The sequence below is a fragment of the Rhamphochromis sp. 'chilingali' genome (assembly GCF_963969265.1).
Source record: "Rhamphochromis sp. 'chilingali' genome assembly, chromosome: 9".
NCBI lineage: Eukaryota > Metazoa > Chordata > Actinopteri > Cichliformes > Cichlidae > Rhamphochromis > Rhamphochromis sp. 'chilingali'.
Genome location: NC_137936.1, coordinates 21,837,222 through 21,859,771, shown reverse-complemented (window position 1 = coordinate 21,859,771; position 22,550 = coordinate 21,837,222). Strand labels below are relative to the sequence as shown.

General features: G+C 38.4%; 1 protein-coding gene across 1 annotated transcript in view; it reads right to left on the bottom strand.

Moving 5' to 3' along the window:
• iars1 (isoleucyl-tRNA synthetase 1) overlaps positions 1-21,274 on the bottom strand; it is a 64,292-nt gene extending 43,018 nt beyond the window's left edge. Inside the window, exons 1-10 of the mRNA XM_080891730.1 lie at positions 21,198-21,274; positions 19,991-20,114; positions 14,475-14,631; positions 14,255-14,374; positions 13,923-14,005; positions 9,602-9,719; positions 9,317-9,464; positions 2,595-2,682; positions 946-1,006; positions 650-745 (exon numbers count right to left, since the gene is read on the bottom strand). Of these exons, the coding sequence (XP_080747856.1) occupies positions 650-745; positions 946-1,006; positions 2,595-2,682; positions 9,317-9,464; positions 9,602-9,719; positions 13,923-14,005; positions 14,255-14,374; positions 14,475-14,631; positions 19,991-20,109 (990 nt within the window). The 5' untranslated portion in view covers positions 20,110-20,114; positions 21,198-21,274. The remainder of the gene's footprint in view (positions 1-649; positions 746-945; positions 1,007-2,594; positions 2,683-9,316; positions 9,465-9,601; positions 9,720-13,922; positions 14,006-14,254; positions 14,375-14,474; positions 14,632-19,990; positions 20,115-21,197) is intronic.
• Between the last annotated feature and the right edge of the window lie 1,276 nt (positions 21,275-22,550).

Sequence of the window (22,550 nt, the reverse complement as noted above, 5' to 3'; positions counted from 1 at the left end):
TTTTTTTTGAAAATCAAAATTATTGTGACAACTAAGTAAATTAAAAAATTAAATGCAGATTTAAATGAGATGCTAACTACAAGGGTGTTGTTAACAGTTCAGAGATTGCTGTACAGAAAGCTAAGACAGTTGGTTGGTATTCCAAGCTGGCTATAGCCACTGGGGCACTTGTCTACCCTTGGCAAGGCCATCTAACCTATTAGCAATGACCCAATACATCTGATAGCACTACTGCATTGGACTCAATACACTGATACCATAGCACTCAAAACAAACACTCCTCGACAACAATATACCTCAACTTGAAATGAATTTGAAAATGTGTGTGCTCATTTCATCTCATCTTAAATGCATACATTTAATTAAAAGAATTTAAATTATCAGGCAAGAAACACAGCATCCTACATCAGATAAAAACACCCAATAAATCCACATAAGATGTTGACGCTCATAAGATAATTGTTTAAAATAGCATCCCAAGAATCTATGAACTCATCAGTTGAACCTTTAATTTTTCTGCTTTTTATGATTACTACAAACCAAGAGCAACACTTCTTTAACATTTAATTTTACTTTTTGCAGCTCCCCCTTATGTAATGAGCATTGCATGTTGTCACAGTTGCATGATTTTAGAAAAGATCCTACTTACAGCTCCAAAATAAGGTGCCTGGTGGACCACTCCTGTGCCCTCTTCCTCTTTGACATAGTTATCCGTCAAAACCTGGAAAGCTCCTTTCTCTGAACACTGAATTAAAAAAATGACAAGATATTAGATGAAGGGTGAGGACAGGGTGAGTAGTACAGCAACAATACAAACTCATGGATGCATTTAGATGTAAATAGAGGTGTCACTGTGCTGTGTTAATTAAAGACAGGCATACTGTTTAGTTTCTGAAAAACATTAGACATAACTGTGAAACAACCAGGAAGAAAAACTGTACTAACCTTTGCAAAGTACTGGAAAAGAGGCTTGTATTTTTTCCCTTTCAGTGTCTTACCAGGAAATCTAAAAAGCAAATAAAACACTTGAAACCTTCCTACAATAACTTTAATTCATAATTACTGCAGACACAAACCAGCAGAAACGCTGTACCATCACAGCTTCACAGGACAAAAGACGTTTCCTCATATTGATTCCACTTTTTAAATCCAGACACCAGTTTGTTTTTCCGCACCAAAATCTTTCTAAACAGTGTCCCTCCAACTGTTGAGCTCGCACAAAATAAATGAGAAGAAAGGAGCAGAACAACATGTTGATGGACTTATCTCAGTCACCTTGAGCTAGAACTGTGAGCAGTAGCTTTATGTAATGGTGTTTAAGCCTTAGAAGCAGCGGAGAGTAATTTGAGGACGTTCTTAGCCTTGAATTTCACCTCTCAGACTCACACCAAAAAATTCAGACAAATCATCTTTACGATACAATTTTTATAACTTATCTCACAGTAAAGGACAGACGTTAAATGTTTTTCTTTTTAAAAAGGGAGGTGATTTCACTTGGTAAGGACAGAAATTGCCTCAGGATCTTTGTGAGATCTCCATTTAAGGGCTGCGTTCATATTGGCAGCTGAGACAGTCCTGATGCACCGTTTCTGTAATCATAGTTCAAATAAAGGCGTCTGTGTTTAAGGGTTTTGTCCTTGTGGAAGAAGAAGAGGAAGGACATTTTTTTTGTCTTGTTTACATCACCGGTTCAGTTATCTGATATACAGGATGAGAGGGGATAAATCATGCCTAGAAATTTGCTCCATCAGGTTTCAGTAAATTCTGTAGTCTTTATTCACTCACTTGTTTTCGTCATCTCACTACGCTTTATTTTTTTCTGCTATGTGCTTTCCCTGTGCTCCAGACTCATCCAGTGAGCTGAGAAATTGGAATTGTTCCCCTTTCTGCTGCAAAGAACAACACTTAGCTGGTAAAATACAACCTCTCCTAATCTGGCTGTTATAAATCATAAGTCATAACTCAACAAAAAACCTTTGACAAGAAACATTAAATACAAGTTTCTTACTCGTTGAAAAAGGCAGCAGCTGGGTTTCAAGTACAAAATGTTAACATTACATAAATAACTATAATTATATAATAACAACTATATTTCCAAAACAATCATGTATTGTTATCTAGACTTTCACTTCAACTTTTTCCAATTAAATTGAGACTAAAAACAAAAAATAAAAATCTAGAAATGCTTCAGTAACTACATAACACAACGCGGTTTGTTTCTCTTTATTGCTTTTCAGAAGCATTTGTCAGCTGAAACAGCTTTAATTTTGGAAAGCAAATTAAGGCAACTAACGTAAGTCATGACGCCAGCAATCAGGGCACAAATCTAGAAATGCTACTAACAAAAAGAAACAGCAGCTGCTGGCTCGTATTTTGTGTACCCTTTATTCACAGCTCTGGTTGCTAGCTGACTTCTTGTTAATAAAGTAGGACTGTATTGTACAGTATATTCACCTAAGGGAAATTACTTCCCCAGTAGCTCAGCAACAGACCGCTGCACTTTGGTGCCAACAGACTGAAGTGTGCACATTTTTAAAAATTTAATCCTTTGAACTTTTTATCTTTTTCTTCACTTATATAGCCTTTGTACTCACTTGTCAAGGATAGTGTACTCGCTCTCTGACTTAAACAGAGCCCCCAGTCTTGCCTCCATCATGATGTAGGTCTTGTGTGTGGTATTATCTAAGAGACAAAATAGAAAATCACGTTGGTTTTTAGGTTTTTTTTGTAATTTTCTTGCTTTTTTCCCCATCACACCTGTAGAGAGCATCAATCCAGATAAATCATTAACCAAAGACTCCTTTTACCAATAAATTTGCTACTGTTAAATGTAGGTGCACTTTAACCACAAACACTTTCAATGTCAGGCGATAGAACGATGTAGATTTGCAATGACTCAACAGTTATTCAGGCAGCTGACTGACAAATTTTTAGTTTGTCTACATCTGAAATGGATCACAAATGGTCATTCATTAAGCAAAGAACCTATAACAGCAAACTTCATATCTTTAGGCGTGCACTGCTGGTCAGCAACAAAGATTTCTGAGGATGTAACTAGTGCATTTTCTTCACGTGTAATAACACTATTAACATAAACATCTTTATTTTTTACTTAACAGTCATTTAGAGCATTGGGGATGTACTCCTATAACTTCGAATTAATACACACATAATAGACAATTACATTTTTTCACACTAGCTTATGGCAACAGACTTTTTACTTTCATTGCTCAGTCCTCTCAATAGTCCAGAACACAGCAGCTAGGTTGCTAACAAATTAGCCGATGGCCACACATCACCTCTGTTCTTGCTTTTTTTCATTAGCATCCAAAAGGAAAAAAGGAAATGCAGAAATGCACTTAAAAAATGTTTTTTAATTACATATAAAGCCCTACACGGCCAGACTCCTGTATGTTTAACGGACCTGTTGAGACCTTATTACAGCGATCTGCCTCACCAGTCACCAGCTCGGGGCCTTTTGACTGTTCCACACTGTGATCGCTTAATCTTAAACCTCTTAATCTTTAATTTTGGCTAAAATTCATAATAAATGTACATAAGTACGTATGTATAAACAGATATAAGAACTTACGCTTGACTGTGTGCAACAGCTAGTTATTTATTTTTTTCCATCATTACTCATTCCCTCCTTTTTTTTGTGATGAAAACGTGGCTGTTTTCAGCTCTTCATCACACCATCTTTGAACATTTAGCAAGTCCAGAGCAGACCCATAAATTAGATAAATAGAACTGGGGGAAAAAATAAATGAATAATAAAAAGATACGACAGTGAACCTGGTCCTCCAGTTGCTCAATCTCAAGTATAAATAGCTAAAAATGAAACCAGGTCCCTGTTGCATTTTCCCCTTTTTCCATATAGTTTTGAAATCTCGCAGTATGTATAATAAAAGGGGAATGACAAGGCAGATTTCTATGATGTGATGCGTGGGGGGTATCCTGGTGATTTTTCAAAGTCTGTCATGTAAATAGCCACAGCAGCAGGATTTATCTTTATTGACCTGAATTTCAGGTGATGATAAATAGCAACTCATCCAACATGGCTCAGATCCATTCGTCTCATAGCTGTGCTGTATTCATGTCTGAAGGTCCATTTGTGAATAATAATAGTAACAGTGATGTAACATCTTGTTTCTGATAGGGTCCATTATCATCATCATAATAATAATGATAGCTGTCATACAGCCATCACTGAGGGGGGAGAACTGAACCTTCTTCTACATACAGCCAAAAACAGATTGTAAGAAACATAAAAAGACGAGTCCCCAGTAACAGCAAAGATGACACTTGTGAAGAGGGCAAAAACCAAATGGCCTGAGACACTGAGACACAAAAAAGAGCGACAAGAGGGCAGCATCAATAAAAGATGTTTCTTCCCCTCAGTCGTGTGACAAATGACTGCACAGTTCAGACCTGCTGACAGCCCCCAACTCAAACAGCGACAAAAGCAGCGAGGGAAACAGGCAGACGTTAAAAGAGACGGACTGAGAAGGAATAAGCACAAGGAAGGACGAAAACAGGTGGATTTGAAAGCAAAGAAAGCGCTAAGAAAAGAGTAGGAAGAACTGGGATGAAGATCGAGTGAGTGAACAAGGAGAGATAAAAAGAGACTGAGCTGATACAAAAAAAAGACCACATTCATTGGTATTCCAAGGCGGTCTCCCATGCAGCACAGGCGGTGCAGTAATGATAACAGACTGTGCTTCAACACTGCCCCCTACAGTATCATCTGCACTACGCCAAAGTAAAAGGAATCTAGGTCATCCTTTTAAAAACCCACCAGTTTCTCTCATAGGGAACCAAAACCTACAGCAGGAGGGTAACAGAAAAACAGTAGCCACCTCTCTTGAGTATCGTTTTTTTATATTTGAACAAGGACAAGGCTTTTTTTGAGTGGCCTGATTTGAGATTCAGCCACATTTTCAGGTTTGAGCTACACAATGTCTCTCGCACACACGCACCCCTACCAGCTAAAGCCAAAAAACACATCTTGATACATTAAAATAGGAAAAACAAGTGTTAATGCCATAAATAAACAATAGCTGATTTTTTTTCCAGAGGTGGTTAATTATACATTTGCATTTCCTGTTAACATGTTGCTGTAAAATGATTTATACAGTGGGGCAAAAAAGTATTTAGTCAGCCACCGATTGTGCAAGTTCCCCCACTTAAAATGATGACAGAGGTCAGTAATTTGCACCAGAGGTACACTTCAACTGTGAGAGACAGAATGTGAAAAAAAAATCCATGAATTCACATGGTAGGATTTGTAAAGAATTTATTCGTAAATTAGGGTGGAAAATAAGTATTTGGTCACCTCAAACAAGGAAAATCTCTGGCTCTCACAGACCTGTAACGTCTTCTGTAAGAAGCTTTTCTGTCCCCCACTCGTTACCTGTATGAATGGCACCTGTTTGAGCTCATCATCTGTATAAAAGACACCTGTCCACAGCCTCAAACAGTCAGACTCCAAACTCCGCCATGGCCAAGACCAAAGAGCTTTCGAAGGACACCAGGAAAAGTATTGTAGACCTGCACCAGGCTGGGAAGAGTGAATCTACAATAGGCAAGTAGCTTGGTGTGAAAAAATCAACTGTGGGAGCAATCATCAGAAAATGGAAGACATACAAGACCACTGATAATCTCCCACGATCTGGGGCTCCACGCAAGATCTCATCCCGTGGGGTCAAAATGATCATGAGAACGGTGAGCAAAGATCCCAGAACCACACGGGGGGACCTGGTGAATGACCTGCAGAGAGCTGGGACCAAAGTAACAAAGGTCACCATCAGTAACACACTACAACGGCAGGGAATCAAATCCCGCAGTGCCAGACGTGTTCCGCTGCTGAAGCCAGTGCATGTCCAGGCCCGTCTGAAGTTTGCCAGAGAGCACATGGATGATACAGCAGAGGATTGGGAGAATGTCATGTGGTCAGATGAAACCAAAGTAGAACTTTTTGGTATAAACTCAACTCGTCGTGTTTGGAGGAAGAAGAATACTGAGTTGCATCCCAAGAACACCATACCTACTGTGAAGCATGGGGGTGGAAACATCATGCTATGGGGCTGTTTTTCTGCCAAGGGGACAGGACGACTGATCCGTGTTAAGGACAGAATGAATGGGGCCATGTATCGTGAGATTTTGAGCCAAAACTTCCTTCCATCAGTGAGAACTTTGAAGATGAAACGAGGCTGGGTCTTCCAACATGACAATGATCCAAAACACACCGCCCGGGCAACAAAGGAGTGGCTCCGTAAGAAGCATTTGAAAGTCCTGGAGTGGCCTAGCCAGTCTCCAGACCTCAACCCCATAGAAAATCTGTGGCGGGAGTTGAAAGTCCGTGTTGCTCGGCGACAGCCCCAAAACATCACTGCTCTCGAGAAGATCTGCATGGAGGAATGGGCCAAAATACCAGCTACTGTGTGTGCAAACCTGGTAAAGACCTATAGTAAACGTTTGACCTCTGTTATTGCCAACAAAGGTTATGTTACAAAGTATTGAGTTGTATTTTTGTTATTGACCAAATACTTATTTTCCACCCTGATTTACGAATAAATTCTTTACAAATCCTACCATGTGGATTCATGGATTTTTTTTTTCACATTCTGTCTCTCACAGTTGAAGTGTACCTCTGGTGCAAATTACTGACCTCTGTCATCATTTTAGGTGGGGGAACTTGCACAATCGGTGGCTGACTAAATACTTTTTTGCCCCACTGTATATGGCTATATAAATATAATTAATTAACCCTCTAATTATTGCAAAAGTTTTGTATTTTTGCATTTAAAAAAATTGGGAAAAAATGCCTACTTTGTTTCATCAACTAGCTTTCATTGGTGTAGCTCTTTATACAACAGCCATGCAATTAATTAAAATGAATGGACTGAACAAAATAACAGCACCGCAAACTAAATCATGACAAACAAAAACAAACACTTTTTCTGAAACTTCCATTAACCCCTGTGACCTTCAAGAAAGCAGGATTTATTGTAAGAATGTTGAATTAGACTTCTGCATTAGTTTTCATTAAGAAACTGGAAAATGGGTTTGTGTACAGTATTGTTGTTCAGCAGAATAAAAACTGGATTAAGGTTGTTAAAAATGTGTCTTTTAACTAGTAAACAAAACATCTGTAATATATTAAATTGTAGTCTAGCTGTACTCTCTTTTTTTGCAGACTATAGAGAAAGTTTTCTGTTTAAAAGTTATTGCTTAAAATTGCAAAAATACTTTAATGCCTTTACTTTAATGCATGTTGGCCATTAGCACAAACACTCTTATGTAAGATTCTGTTGTTTAAACCTGAAAGGAGCAATTTAGGTGGGTGATTGTATTTTCACTTAAGGATAAATCCTGCATGATCATAACTGATGTTCATGCAAGTTACTGCCTGTGTGTTTTGTTTGAAGATAAAAACAAAGTTCCAGTCACACCAACACATTACGGGTCCATTATTTCCTACGGGTGCAATTTGCAAAGGCAGCACTCCTCTTCAGCTAATTTGTTCTTGTTTGTTCTTTCTGAATTAAAAGAAAACAAACATCTATCAGCTGATACTGTGGTCCAAAACACTAAAGCCACAAGGGAAACAAGATTTTCAGTCAGAAAAGTTTTGCCTCAGGCATCAGCATTTAAGCACTATCATTTAACAAAACTAGTTGTCCTGAGTGGTGCACTGCAAAGGAAGATTAATGGGTTAGAGTGGTATGTCGAGCCTGAAGCTAGAGTTTTCAGCAGCACAAAGGTGGCTGTTATTTGTTTTCTTTATTTAACCTGGCTAGATTACGAAACAACTTCACTAAACACAGCTGGCCTTAGCTGCCTTTAATCACCATGTTCCATGATTCTATCATGGCGATATGATAAGAGTGAGAGAAATTTTCAGCTGAAGGTTACATATGCTGAAATTGCTATGCCGTATACTGCTAATGTCACAAAATGAGACTGTGCAGTTAACAGTTCCATAAACTAAATGTGTCACAGTGCCACTGGAATTTATATGCATTCAGTAGATCAGTGTTTCCCAACCACTGTCCCGCAAGAAATGATCAGGTGTACCGTGGAAGATTATGTGGTTTCACCTGACTGGTACTCTAAGCGACCTGCGTGAGTAATGGGCAGAACAATTACATTCTCTTCCGCTAGAGGGCAGTACAACCTGTTGCTCCAATTAAATAGATTGCCAACTGCCAGTAAACAGAAGAGGACATGCTGCAAGTGAGATAACACTGAGCATAATAGCAATAAATAAATATTTGAAACGAAAAAGTAGTCAATCTGACCTGGGTCCTGGAGAAAATTTCAACCCAGATGAAGGCCCTAGCAAGAGTAGTGGTCAGAAGAAAGCAAAAAAAGGTATACTGGGGACAAACCGCTATGCCTGGTGCATGGAGAAAAATCATCAATATGCTTTTGGTGACATTTTTGTTTGCCGTGTGATTTCTCTAATGTGAAATATGTGCCGTGGCTCCCAAAGGTTGGGAAACACTACAGTAGACGATACAAAAAATGAATACATTTGTTCTTTAGACTCTTAATTCTCCTTAGCCAAGTCTGTTTTAGGCTAAATTGCTGATAAAGCAACTAACGTCTATTGGCATTCATCACAGGGAGAAATCACTCACTCCTCACATAAAACAGAATCATTTTTGAATGCACTTCCACTTATACTCAACTGTATCAATCATTAAGAGCACATATGTCATGTTATCAATAAATGATAATACCAAGTATGCATTAAGTGGTAAAATAAATATACTGATCTACCAATTTACAAGATTAACTATTTTCTGCTGCATTCCTCGTTTACATTTTTACAGTTACAGTGACCTGCTCCTCTTTACTGTAGCATTTAGTAATTGGCTGAGTTAAAAAAGTGTAAAACCACTGATTGTAAGGAACGAGGTGCATAACTGCAATGACTTGAAGAAACAGCAACCCTTGGGGGAGACCGTGGCTCAGGGGGTTGGGAAGCGTATCTGTAACCGGAAGGTCGCCGGTTCGATCCCCGGGCTCTCTGTCCTGGTCGTTGCGTCCTTGGGCAAGACACTTTACCCTACCGCCTACTGGTGTTGGCCAGAGGGGCTGATGGCGCGATATGGCAGCCTCGCTTCTGTCAGTCTGCCCCAGGGCAGCTGTGGCTACAACCGTAGCTTGCCTCCACCAGTGTGTGAATGTGAGAGTGAATGAATAGTGGTATTGTAAAGCGCTTTGGGTGCCTTGAAAAGCGCTATATAAATCCAATCCATTATTATTATTGTTGTAGCACAAGATGTGTGCTATGTTCTTTGCTCACCTTTGACCTTGACATAAAGTAATTCTGGGTTCACACACAGGGCCAGGTTGCTCGGCAGTGTCCATGGTGTGGTTGTCCAGGCAATCAAAGCAACATCCTCATTCTCAACCAGTGGGAAGTTGACAATCACCGAGGGGTCCTGAACATCCTGGAGACAAGCATTAAGCATAGAAACAAGGTCAACTTTGTTTTAAGAAGTACAGTACCTGCACTTACAATAGAGGCAACAATAGCCGTGTTACATTACACCAGCAAATATGTAAAGAGGTAATGTTCTGTGCCAACCTTGTAGTTCTGATTGGCCTCAAAGTTGGACAAGGGGGTGTTGCAGGCAGTGGAGAAAGGCATAACTTTGACACCTCGGTACACCAGACCCTTGTCATACAGCTGTTTAAAAACCCACCTGAGAGAAAGAAAACAAACATTTTAAAATAAAGAAGAAAACATCAACTCCACAAAACGCAACAAGTTTCAAAGATTCTGTGTCTAGTAAGTTAAATTGCAACAGTTTCACACATGAATACATAAAATTGTTAGCTTTATCTCTCTGGTAACAGTTAAAAATCGTTCAGACTGATTTCCCACATAGCATTCATCAAATATGACAGAGCATTTATGAAAAGAGTCAGGTCATGGGCCAGTGGTGAGAAGAAATGAGAGAAGGTTAAGTTAAAGACCATTTTATATTCTCCCACAGGCTGTATTACTGACGAATTTCAAAACTTATTTTCCTGCTAAAGCCTTTAATTAATAACCAATATGAGTGCAAAGGGATGCTCATCCTCACTTCTCACAGGGAATCCATAGATATATTTTGCATCAAATGCATCATCTATTATCACCAGAGAGTGAATTCTGATGCAAGTATTACAATATATAACAGTGCACAAGCACTGCATACAAAGACATAAAGCTGGGACTTGCACTCTTCTACATTTATCTTAATATGCAATAAACTACGAAAGCTGTGCACAATGTTATGTGAACACAATGTTGTTTTGACTGTTCACAAACCTAAATGTGTAGAACAGAGCATATTTCCTGCCCTCAACATGGCTATTTAAATGTTACAGAGGAAGTCTTGACATTGAGCATCTGAAGGAAGAAAACAACTGACTAACACAAGCTAAACATGTTGCTTTTTTCACTTAATACAAGATATTTTGACTTGAAATAAGTGAAAAGAAATCTGCCAATGAAACAAGTGAAAATTATTTAGTTTTTCTCTAGTTACAAGATTCACTGTCTTGAAACAAGTTCATATAGCTTACTGGAATGTTGCTTTGTAGCTGATTTTGTCTTATTTTAAGTGTAATGAGATATTTTAACTAGAAATAAGACAAATATACTTGTTAAGATTTTGAGTGTACATGCAGAGGGCTCTATATCCATAAATAACTTTCATTTTCAATAGCGTGCAAATCTCTTGAGCCACACCTCATAGTGTTTGCATGCACTTTTGTCTTTAAACACAAAAGCTTAAAAGGTTTTGAATGAATTCTGATAAAACTTTGTAGGGGTGTAGAGTGGGGTAAAGTTACTTGTTAAATTATGTATTGTATCCACCAAGGTATTCAAGGTCAACTCAATAATTTGTTGGTTAAAAATTGACAAAAAGCCTTTTAGTTGTAGTTTCTTACACCTGCAAGTTGTCTGTTATTGTCAATGTTATGTTATGTCAAACTTAGAGGAGAACCAATTCTTTCAGATTCTTTGAGAAAGAGCAAATTTTAGATGAAAAATTGTGTATCTCAGCATGCTGTAAAGTTTTATGGAAAACCTGAGAGATGCATCTGTCCCTCTATCTGCTTTTCACTGAAGCTTCATCAGAAATGCTCTCAGTGGAAGGATAGCTGTCAAGAATCTACTCTTAAGGAAGGGAAACATAGAGAAAAGCCTGGGGTATGCCAAATTGCACAAGAACTGGACTGAAAATCAGTGACAGCAGGTCTGACTGAGTGAAGAATCCAAACTGGAGATTTCTCCTCATCAATATGTATGGAGGAGGTCAGGAGACAGATACAACAGTGAGTGTCTACAGTGATTTGTAAGACACGTGGAGGTTCTGCCATGGTTTGGGGTTGCATTTCAGCCAGTGGCATTGAAGAGCTTGTCGAAATTGATTGAACTATGAAGGCTGCAAAGTACTGTCACACCACCATGCAATACCACCAGTAAAGCATGTGATTGGCAACAGCTTCATTTTCATTCATTACAATGATCCCAAACATACTGCCCACGTAGTAAAAGCATAGATGGATAGAAAAAAAATCTGAACATAGAATGGAAAAACAAAATATTTTGAGTGTTCAACTGGAGTAGAAAAGCACTATAATAAGTATCCATTTACCATATCAGACAACATTACTGAATTGGTGTGGGATCACACTGACATAGAACACAACAGGCAATTGTTTAAATTCTACAACATAATGGTCAAGTCTCACTGAATGTATTTTGGGATTTTGCAGAAGCTGGTGCAACCAGATCAGTCTGATTACTTCGGTTGGCTAAAACAAACAACTGCACTGTCACAAAGCATGCAGAGAAAAAGAAACCAAAAACTCAAGAGTACAGCATATACAGTGGGGCAAAAAAGTATTTAGTCAGCCACTGATTGTGCAAGTTCCCCCACTTAAAATGATGACAGAGGTCAGTAATTTGCACCAGATGTACACTTCAACTGTGAGAGACAGAATGTGAAAAAAAAATCCATGAATCCACATGGTAGGATTTGTAAAGAATTTATTCGTAAATCAGGGTGGAAAATAAGTATTTGGTCACCTCAAACAAGGAAAATCTCTGGCTCTCACAGACCTGTAACGTCTTCTGTAAGAAGCTTTTCTGTCCCCCACTCGTTACCTGTATGAATGGCACCTGTTTGAACTCATCATCTGTATAAAAGACACCTGTCCACAGCCTCAAACAGTCAGACTCCAAACTCCGCCATGGCCAAGACCAAAGAGCTTTCGAAGGACACCAGGAAAAGTATTGTAGACCTGCACCAGACTGGGAAGAGTGAATCTACAATAGGCAAGCAGCTTGGTGTGAAAAAATCAACTGTGGGAGCAATCATCAGAAAATGGAAGACATACAAGACCACTGATAATCTCCCACGATCTGGGGCTCCACGCAAGATCTCATCCCGTGGGGTCAAAATGATCATGAGAACGGTGAGCAAAGATCCCAGAACCACACGGGGGGACCTGGTGAATGACCTGCAGAGAGCTGGGACCAAAGTAACAAAGGTCACCATCAGTAACACACTACAACGGCAGGGAATCAAATCCCGCAGTGCCAGACGTGTTCCGCTGCTGAAGCCAGTGCATGTCCAGGCCCGTCTGAAGTTTGCCAGAGAGCACATGGATGATACGGCAGAGGATTGGGAGAATGTCATGTGGTCAGATGAAACCAAAGTAGAACTTTTTGGTATAAACTCAACTCGTCGTGTTTGGAGGAAGAAGAATACTGAGTTGCATCCCAAGAACACCATACCTACTGTGAAGCATGGGGGTGGAAACATCATGCTATGGGGCTGTTTTTCTGCCAAGGGGACAGGACGACTGATCCGTGTTAAGGACAGAATGAATGGGGCCATGTATCGTGAGATTTTGAGCCAAAACCTCCTTCCATCAGTGAGAACTTTGAAGATGAAACGAGGCTGGGTCTTCCAACATGACAATGATCCAAAACACACCGCCCGGGCAACAAAGGAGTGGCTCCGTAAGAAGCATTTGAAAGTCCTGGAGTGGCCTAGCCAGTCTCCAGACCTCAACCCCATAGAAAATCTGTGGCGGGAGTTGAAAGTCCGTGTTGCTCGGCGACAGCCCCAAAACATCACTGCTCTCGAGAAGATCTGCATGGAGGAATGGGCCAAAATACCAGCTACTGTGTGTGCAAACCTGGTAAAGACCTATAGTAAACGTTTGACCTCTGTTATTGCCAACAAAGGTTATGTTACAAAGTATTGAGTTGTATTTTTGTTATTGACCAAATACTTATTTTCCACCCTGATTTACGAATAAATTCTTTACAAATCCTACCATGTGGATTCATGGATTTTTCTTTCACATTCTGTCTCTCACAGTTGAAGTGTACCTCTGGTGCAAATTACTGACCTCTGTCATCATTTTAAGTGGGGGAACTTGCACAATCGGTGGCTGACTAAATACTTTTTTGCCCCACTGTATTTGCAACTTAATGCCCGAATAGTCAGGACCTAACATGAAGTAATGGTTTGTGTGTCTGACACACATCATGCGTGTTGGTCTTATTTAATGACAAAGCACCCCCTCTCAGGATAAATCCTGCGTTCTGCCTGAGCTGTCAGATTTAGCCAGATAACAGCTACCCAAAACCTCAGAGACCCTACTTAGTCCCCATGAATATACAGATTCTCTTTCAGGTGCATTTCATTGATTTGCACTGCTCTTGGTAGATTCTGCTGCTCATTGTTGAAATAAACTGGCTGCATTTGTGTTCAGAAATTTGCACATTGCCAATCCAAAAGCACCCTTCCATAGCCCCACACCATGTTTTTGCAATTGCTGCAGTCAAAACAAGTCTTTATAAAAACGTGCATTTTTTCCCCTTTTTACATACATACCAGACAGTCTCCATGAACCATGGGTAAAGGGTCTTGTAGTCATTTTGGAAGTCAATCCATCGTCCCATTCGCTTTACTGAAGCCTAGATACAATTACAAACGCACGTGAAAATGAAAAGAACAAATTACCATGGTAAATATATGCAGGGCGATTTGTTATAGATTTTTATGATATGAATTTAGAGGTAACACATATTTACAACTACTTTAGAAGGTCACTCGTTATGCAGGCTTACAAATGGCAAGGAATTCACCACAACATTCAACATGAACCTAGCCCAACTATTTAGTGTAAACTGTGTTTTGCTCTTAGTCAGATACACTGGACTCACCTCCCACTCATTGGAGTATCTCATTACAATGCTTCGGCATTGCTTGTTGTACTCAGCAATGCCCATTTTGGCCACATCTTCTGGTCCTTTGATCCCCAAAGTCTTATCAATCTCATACTCCTACATAAAACACACAGGATTTGACAAATACTAAATATTAACAGACCACATTGTAACATTGAATTGAAACATTAAAAAGACAGCTATGGCAAATTCTTACCACAGGTAGGCCATGACAGTCCCATCCAAAGCGCCGGTCCACATAGAAGCCACTCTGGTGGTAAAAGCGAGTAACAATGTCCTTGATGGTACCAGCTAAGATGTGACCATAGTGGGGTAGACCAGTAGCAAAGGGAGGTCCATCGTAGAAGGTGTACCTGGTTTGAGAGATAGGTAGCAAATGCAAATCTTGAATACTTCTATGTGGAACAGCATTTTTGTTAACTGGTAAAACAAACTCGCAACATGCTATACATTTATTTATACAGCACACAGCAAATAAATCTATCAATACTTAAAAGAAAAACAAATCATTTAAGACCAATAAAAATAATCAAATGAAAAGGCACAAAGTTTTAATATTTAGAGAATAATAAATCATAAAATAATAAGAGAGACACATTAGGGAGAATGACACTGTAAGTCAGAATCTGAGAAAGCTATTAAAAAGAGGTATGATTTCAGCTGGTATTTAAATACTATTAGTAGGTAGATGACCCAATTCCAGAGTTTTGGACTTGGGCTGTATGAGACAATCTCCGGTCAGGAATATGAGACAATAAGGAATTTGCAATTACTAAAATCTGCTTATCGCTGGAGTGAGCAATGTGGGACACAGGATATCTGAGTGAGATATCTAAGTGAACGACATGGGTCATAACCTGGATCATTTTCTTACAATCACTTATATATGAGTAATAATATTTTCACAAAAAGCCAGTGTAACGATTTAAAAACAGGCAAAATATGATCATCCTTCCAGGTACCAGTCAGGAGTCTAGGAGCTGCACTTTGACACACCAGTAATAACAACTGTGATATTAGTGTTTTTACTCAATTCAATATATAATGAATTACAGTAATCCAGTCTCCATGTAATTAAAGCATAAATAACCTTCTCACAGTTGCTGATGAAAATAAATGTTTTAACTTTAGTTAAGAGTGTAGATTGAGAAAAGCTTCCTGATTTGATCTGCAAGTCAAATTTGAAGAATGAATATGAAAATAACACAGATATGATCCTAAGCTATGAAAGAATAATGGAAAGTGTAACACTTTACTTTCACTTTGACTTTCATTACACTTTTTTTGAGAGCCAAGTTTTAACCTGAGGTAAACAACAGGTTATTTTCTTAACCACTTATCCAGTCAAGGTCAACGAGGGGCTGGAGCTGACTCCAAAAACAAACAAACAAACAAAAAAAAACAAACAAACATACAGATACAAGAAGAATATGCAAATTTCTAACAGAAAAGGCCCAGCTGATAATCAGGTTTGAATCTAGAACATCATAGCTGTGACGCAATGATAACACAGTATTTGTGCTTTCTGATATTATACTACCATACACCATACACACTTTTCATAGCTACCTTGTTTTTTCCAATGGACCTCACATGACTCAGACACTGGTAAGAAATAAAACTGGACAATCAGGAAATACAACTATTTTCTCTGGCTGTTACCTATGGAACGCCAGGACTGCCATAATGAATTAATTAAATACACCATTAAATAATTAATTAAATGTGTCAATAATTAATTAAAATTGGAATTAATTAATTAAATAAATAGTTATGACACATGTAATTAATTAATTATTGACACATTTAATTAATTAATTATTGACACATTTAATTAATTATTTATGTATTTCACATTTTAATTAATTATTGACACATTTAATTAATTAATTATTGACACATTTAATTAATTATTTATGTATTTCACATTTTAATTAATTATTGACACATTTAATTAATTATTGACACATTTAATTAATTATTTAATGATATATTTATTTATTTCATTTTGGCAGTCCTGGCGCCTGGCTCTCGTCATGAAATAATTTTATCTGTCAGCCTCACCCATCAAACTCAGGGGGCGGGGTTAACGCTGCCCATGCAGCTTCTCTAACATTTGATTGGTTGCCGTGCAAAGTAAGTCAAAACAGGTCGATCCTAGATAATCGATTGCTTGTGTAGACTTGGGGCAGCCAGTTATCCCAGAATGCAGATCAAATCACAGGCAGCAATGGTGGTGGTGTAGTTTTAAAACACCCCGTTTTTCTGTCACCAGCTACACTTTTAACAGTGTTTTAGCCGCGAATGTCGCGCCGTATGTCTGGTCAGGTTGTCAACATAGAACATGCTTGCAAAAGTGCTCAGATGTTTTCAGAGATTTCACTAGCTCTGCTAACAGTTAGCATGCAGAGCGCACCGAGGGGGTACATTAACCGGTTTGTTTACATATTCCACTCTCCGTGTTCCACATGTTGCATTCGCAGATTCTCATTTTCACCGAACGATCGTCTCTTTCCGCCTGGTCTTGTGTCTCTGTGCTTCTGTAACATAAAGAACGAGCTGACATTTTTCTCACGAAACCAGCGATCAGCTCAGCAGACCCTCAGTTTACCTGCATGCATCCTCCTCCTCATCTGTCAGCTGTTTAACACCTGCTGCTAATTCAAGAAACACGCCTAGTTACCTGGTGATAGTCACAGTTTAACTGCACAAGATAAGTAAATATAGTATTTTCCCCGAGCGCAGAGCTGCTGGAGCTTGTTTCCTTACAGAGCACTTTATAGGCGAACCAGCTTTATCAGCGGCTGATGTCCAATCACCGGCACACAGCTTTCAAACCTCAGCTGAGTTTTAGCTCTCAGTGGTTAAACGCTGGACTTCATTCACTCAGGTTCTGTCTGTCGGGTCACGTTTACTTCGCTGTTTTATTTACAACTGAGCAAATCGGTTTGGCTGAGGTTAAAGTTACGTTTCATAACTGCATAGTTTCACAGACGTTTAATGGTTCACTGGCACATGTGTTAGACTGAACTATCATCTAAATATCATCTGTTTTTTAATAGTTATTCAACTGTATTCTAAGCACCAGCTGTCTGTTAGAATGTGATTTTTTTTCTCTCTCTGTTGGCAGAGGTATAAAAATGCGCAGGAAAATCTGACGTGCATGGCGAACTTCACCGACGATATTTAGGGAGGAATAAACACACATCAAACATAAATGAACCATTTGCCTGTCTCCATAATTGAGAGCATTTTCTCTTCTTATGTCAACACTCTCTCTCTCTCTCTCTCTCTCTTTTTTTTTTTTTTTTTTTTTTTTTGCTTTTTCGGTCATGTTATGTTTACCTGTCAAAGGCTTGTTACAAACTATGAAACACATTGTGCAGACTTCTGGATGTTAGAAGAAAACGAATACTGCTCATGAATGAGACTAAAGGCAGGAAGGTGTCCTTTAAAACTAAACATGTTAATAGGACCTCCCTGTTTATATCATAGTTTAAGATATAGCACGTGTATTTCAGTATTTCAGTATTTCAGCCTGCTGAGGCCACTATACGTGCTGGCCTCATATCAAATGTGAAGGCAGACTGAGTCTATGTTTGACGTTTGTTTATATCTAATCTTCCTTTTCAAACATTTAAACAGCAGCGAGTCTGCAGCTGAGGGAATACAAACTCAAATTGTCGGAACAGGTTTGCTCGTTTCTTGGATTCATTTGGTGATTTATTAAATGTATAACTGTTATTCTAATCTGCTGCTGAGTCTCTTACACTTTTCTTTGGTAAATGGTAAATGGCCTGTATTTATATAGCGCTTTTCTAGTCCCTAAGGACCCCAAAGCGCTTTACATATCCAGTCATCCACCCATTCACACACACATTCACACACTGGTGATGGTAAGCTACATTGTAGCCACAGCCACCCTGGAGCGCACTGACAGAGGCGAGGCTGCCGGACACTGGCGTCACCAGGCCCTCTGACCACCACCAGTAGGCAACAGGTGAAGTGTCTTGCCCAAGGACACAACGACCGAGACTGTCCAAGCTGGGGCTCGAACCGGCAACCTTCCGATTACAAGGCGAACTCCCAACTCTTGAGCCACGATCGCCCCGATGCTGTATATTTTCACGTCTCTGGAATAGTTGGCAGTTAGATAGTCAGCTGGGAAACTTTGTGTTAACTCATGGAGCTGAGGATATCGTGGATGTGCTGACCTCGCTCCGTGGTGTACAGAGCGAGGTCAGCATGATTAATATTCACAATAAAAATATTAGCCGAACATCATGAAGTCTGTATGTGTTTCATAGTGTCGAACAACCTTTGTACAGTTAAAGCCAGCAGTTACTACATGACGGAAACACCAACGTTATCTCTTTTATGTGTTTATACACAGGTCACGCTGATTACTGAACAAAAACCCAAAGATCAGATGTTAAACAGATTTATTTGCTCTCTCTCCTCCTTAAACATGTTTTTAATGTTAGTTATAATTCAGAATTGGCGACTGAAACACGTAGGACACATAAGAACATCAGGAAATAAAACACCGATAAATATAACCTCAGTAAAAGAAGTCAGCGGGGGTTACTACAGCTGTGTACCGGGGCCTGCGCTTTGTCGGTGGGATTGCTTGCGAGGCGAGCGGGTCTATCCCACGCTTTGCCGTGAGACTGGGACGACATCTCCGAAATCATCGAAACACTTTTGCAAAGAGGCTGTATCTTGACAAACCGACCAGACACATGAAGATTAAACCACTACATTCTCGGCTAAAAAAATATTAAAACGGTATTTGGTAACACACAAACAGGGTTTTTCAAAGCTCAGTTCTGTTAGCTTCCACATGCCGGTTGTTGTGTGCTAGAAACAATGGCCACCAGGCCAAAGCAATGGTTTTGACTCGATCAGCGTTAACCCCGCCCCCTGAGTTTGATGGGTGAGGCTGACAGATAAAATTATTTCATGATGAGAGCCAGGCGTCAGGACTGCCAAAATGAAATAAATAAATATATCATTAAATAATTAATTAAATGTGTCAATAATTAATTAAATGTGTCAATAATTAATTAAAATGTGAAATACATAAATAATTAATTAAATATGTCAATAATTAATTAATTAAATGTGTCAATAATTAATTAAAACGTGAAATACATAAATAATTAATTAAATGTGTCAATAATTAATTAATTACATATATCATAACTATTTATTTAATTAATTAATTCCAATTTTAATTAATTATTGACACATTTAATTAATTATTTAATGGTGTATTTAATTAATTCATTATGGCAGTCCTGGCGTTCCATAGTTACCAGCTGCCAGAACGCTTAAAACCAATCCTTATAAAACACCCAGCATTAAAGCGATACAACAAAATTATGTCTGCTCAAATACAGATTGTTAGCAGCTATAAGTCATATATTGACTATACTATGACTATTACATTTAAAAGAACTGTTCGTAAGTGTTTTACAATAAGTTATAATAAATGGTGGATTTTTAGACGTTTATACTGGAGATTGTCCGAACCAACACATTCCAAGCAAAAAGCTAACTTAATCTAAACACACTTCAACCAAATTTCAGTATTATCTTAGGTTATTCACAGCTTGTGTGTAAATATGTTTTGTTCGTTAGGAAATGGGAGCACCTAGAGAAAACCCATACAGATACAAGAAGAACATGGAAATTTGCAACTGGACTTACCTGGGTCTGTTCTTGGACTGTTTGAGGCATTCCTGGAAGCAGTCCTTTTCATTCCAAAAGTTTATAATCTTCTCCTCTTCAGAGGGAAAGTTAATGTTTTCAGGAACCCGCTCCACCATTGCGTCTGTGAGGACAAACAAAACTCAAATGTTACACTCACAGAACAGGAATTATAGTTTGTACTTCCTGCCAAGATCATCACATGCACAATTTTTTTTAATGCATTAACAAACTAGAACTATAAAGGATCACCTATTAAAATATCCCTAGTTATGCCTATTTTATAAAAGTGAATAATTAAATCTCACTTTCAAGGTAAAAACTTTTAGACTCCACTACGCAAAAGTTTCTGATCAAATAACTAAACAGAGCCAACGCCTAACGAAACTACCTGTAAGCATATTTTCTAAATGAATGCCTTTCACGCTCCTCTGATAAAGGTTCTTAACTAAAAATAAAACTAAAATCTAAAGCTGCATGCGAAAAAAAAAAGTTAACAAAAATAATAACACAAAACTACAGTAGTTTTAGTATTTGTTAGATTAGTAAAAAAAAAGAAAATAATAATAATAATAATCACAATTTGCCTGATGAGTCATGTTTATTGAGACTTTGGAGGTATGCAACACTGTGAGTTAACTTCTCTCACAGACTTCTGTATTTTATTGTAACCCTGTACTGACTTCCCTAACTAAAAGGACTAAAACCGAGCACATTTTCAAACAATAAACTGAAACTGGCAAAACCAATTTGTAAACTAAATGCAAAACCTAAAAAATTATAATAACTCTGACTCTCATTCTTTGATGTGCCAAAAACCTGTCAGAGCTCAATACTTTCTTAGCAAAACATGCTGTCCCTTTTTTTTAGGAATCATGTTTAACCCTGAAGTCAAACCTAGATATATGTTATTTCTACCTCCGACATATAATCACTCTAAATTTGACCAAAGTGATAATTAAATCTGATAAATCAATTTTCCACAGCAGTCAGTTCGCATCCGAGAAATGACGCCTCCTTGTTGTTAGCTGGAAGGTTAAGCTAGTAAGTCGGCGCTTCAGTTAGTTAGCTTGTAGCTGAAGGAAACGCAAAGTTTATTAAAAATTACGTTCAGTCGCTCACTCACACTGACAGCCGTACAGCGCAGTGTTGCTGCGACCAAACCTTCATATTAAGGCCATTACTAAGTTTGAATGCAGGTACTCACATGCTGTCCGAACCCGGCTGACAAGACACGAGAAATGATGCAAGCTGGAGTCAGAGCGTGAGCGGAAGTGACGACTAATGGACGGCAAACAACGTTGTTGCATGAAAATAAAAATAAAACGCTAAATTACATAGACAAGAACAACAAAACAAAAACAAAACTCCACAAAAACATCTCCTAATCTTATCTTCAAATTCAGTGATTTGTTTTTTAAATAACGAAATTCGTGTTTTTAAAAAGCACTATTAATCTACTTGTTTTACTAACTAACTTTTACTACGACTAAATTATATTTTGTTCCCACTTTGGTTCTTTCTTTTTATATTTTATTCTGTTCATTCCTATGACTATATGCCATCTACTAAAGGTTTAAAAATCGACCACAAGTTTTAAACTTTTTTTTTCAATTAAAAAAAACTTAAACATTTTGACTACCCTATATTTTCAGTAAACTTACTTCCTAAGATACAAACACTATACACTATATGTTCAGCCTCTATGCATTTTTTTTTAGGGGGGGGGGGGGGGGGGGGGTATTTGCTCTAGTTGACTCCACCTCTACAGGTTTTTTTGTGGAATAACAATTCTCTGCCATGGATAGGGCACAAAAGATGTGAAAATGCTATAAGTCATCAGATCTCAGCCCCACTGTATGGGCGGTTTGGGTCTAATATGAAAGAAAAGAAAGAAAGAAAGAAGAAGAAAGTGTACTTTATTGATCCCCGTGGGGAAATTCCTCTCTGCATTTAACCCATTCACTCAGTGAAGCAGTGGGCAGTCATATGTTAAAGACTGACAACATCATCAAAACACGAAATGAGTAAATATCATTGTCAAGACAGGTGAAGCTTTTCTGGCAGCAAGGAGGTCCATCACTTCACTTCCTGGTGTTGAATTGCTTTAGTTATTACCCATGTGATAACACCTGTGCAATGATTGTGTTTTCACATGGTAATATCACACTTTCATGACTTCCATTCATGGTGTTTCAAATCTTTGCATGGGATTAAGGAAAGGGGAAAAAAGATGCTAGAAGTCAACTTGATTTATTCAACTCCCTTCCTTATTAGAATATATTTCTGTCACAGCTTGTTAGTGATTTTAGAAATCTAGAGAAAGTTCTTATTTCTATTGAGGTTGTGCAATCAAACTTCATCTATCCTGATTAAAACCATCCCCCCCCAATCTTTGCAATATTTCAAACTCAACCATTATCCAGTTTTCTACATACTTTCAGTTTCGATGAACAAACTAGAGACACATTAGAAAGAAATAAACCCTTAATAACCAATAACATAATTTATTCTATAAAACCAGAGAGAAGCAGGAACCTCAATAAAGAACAATCAGATG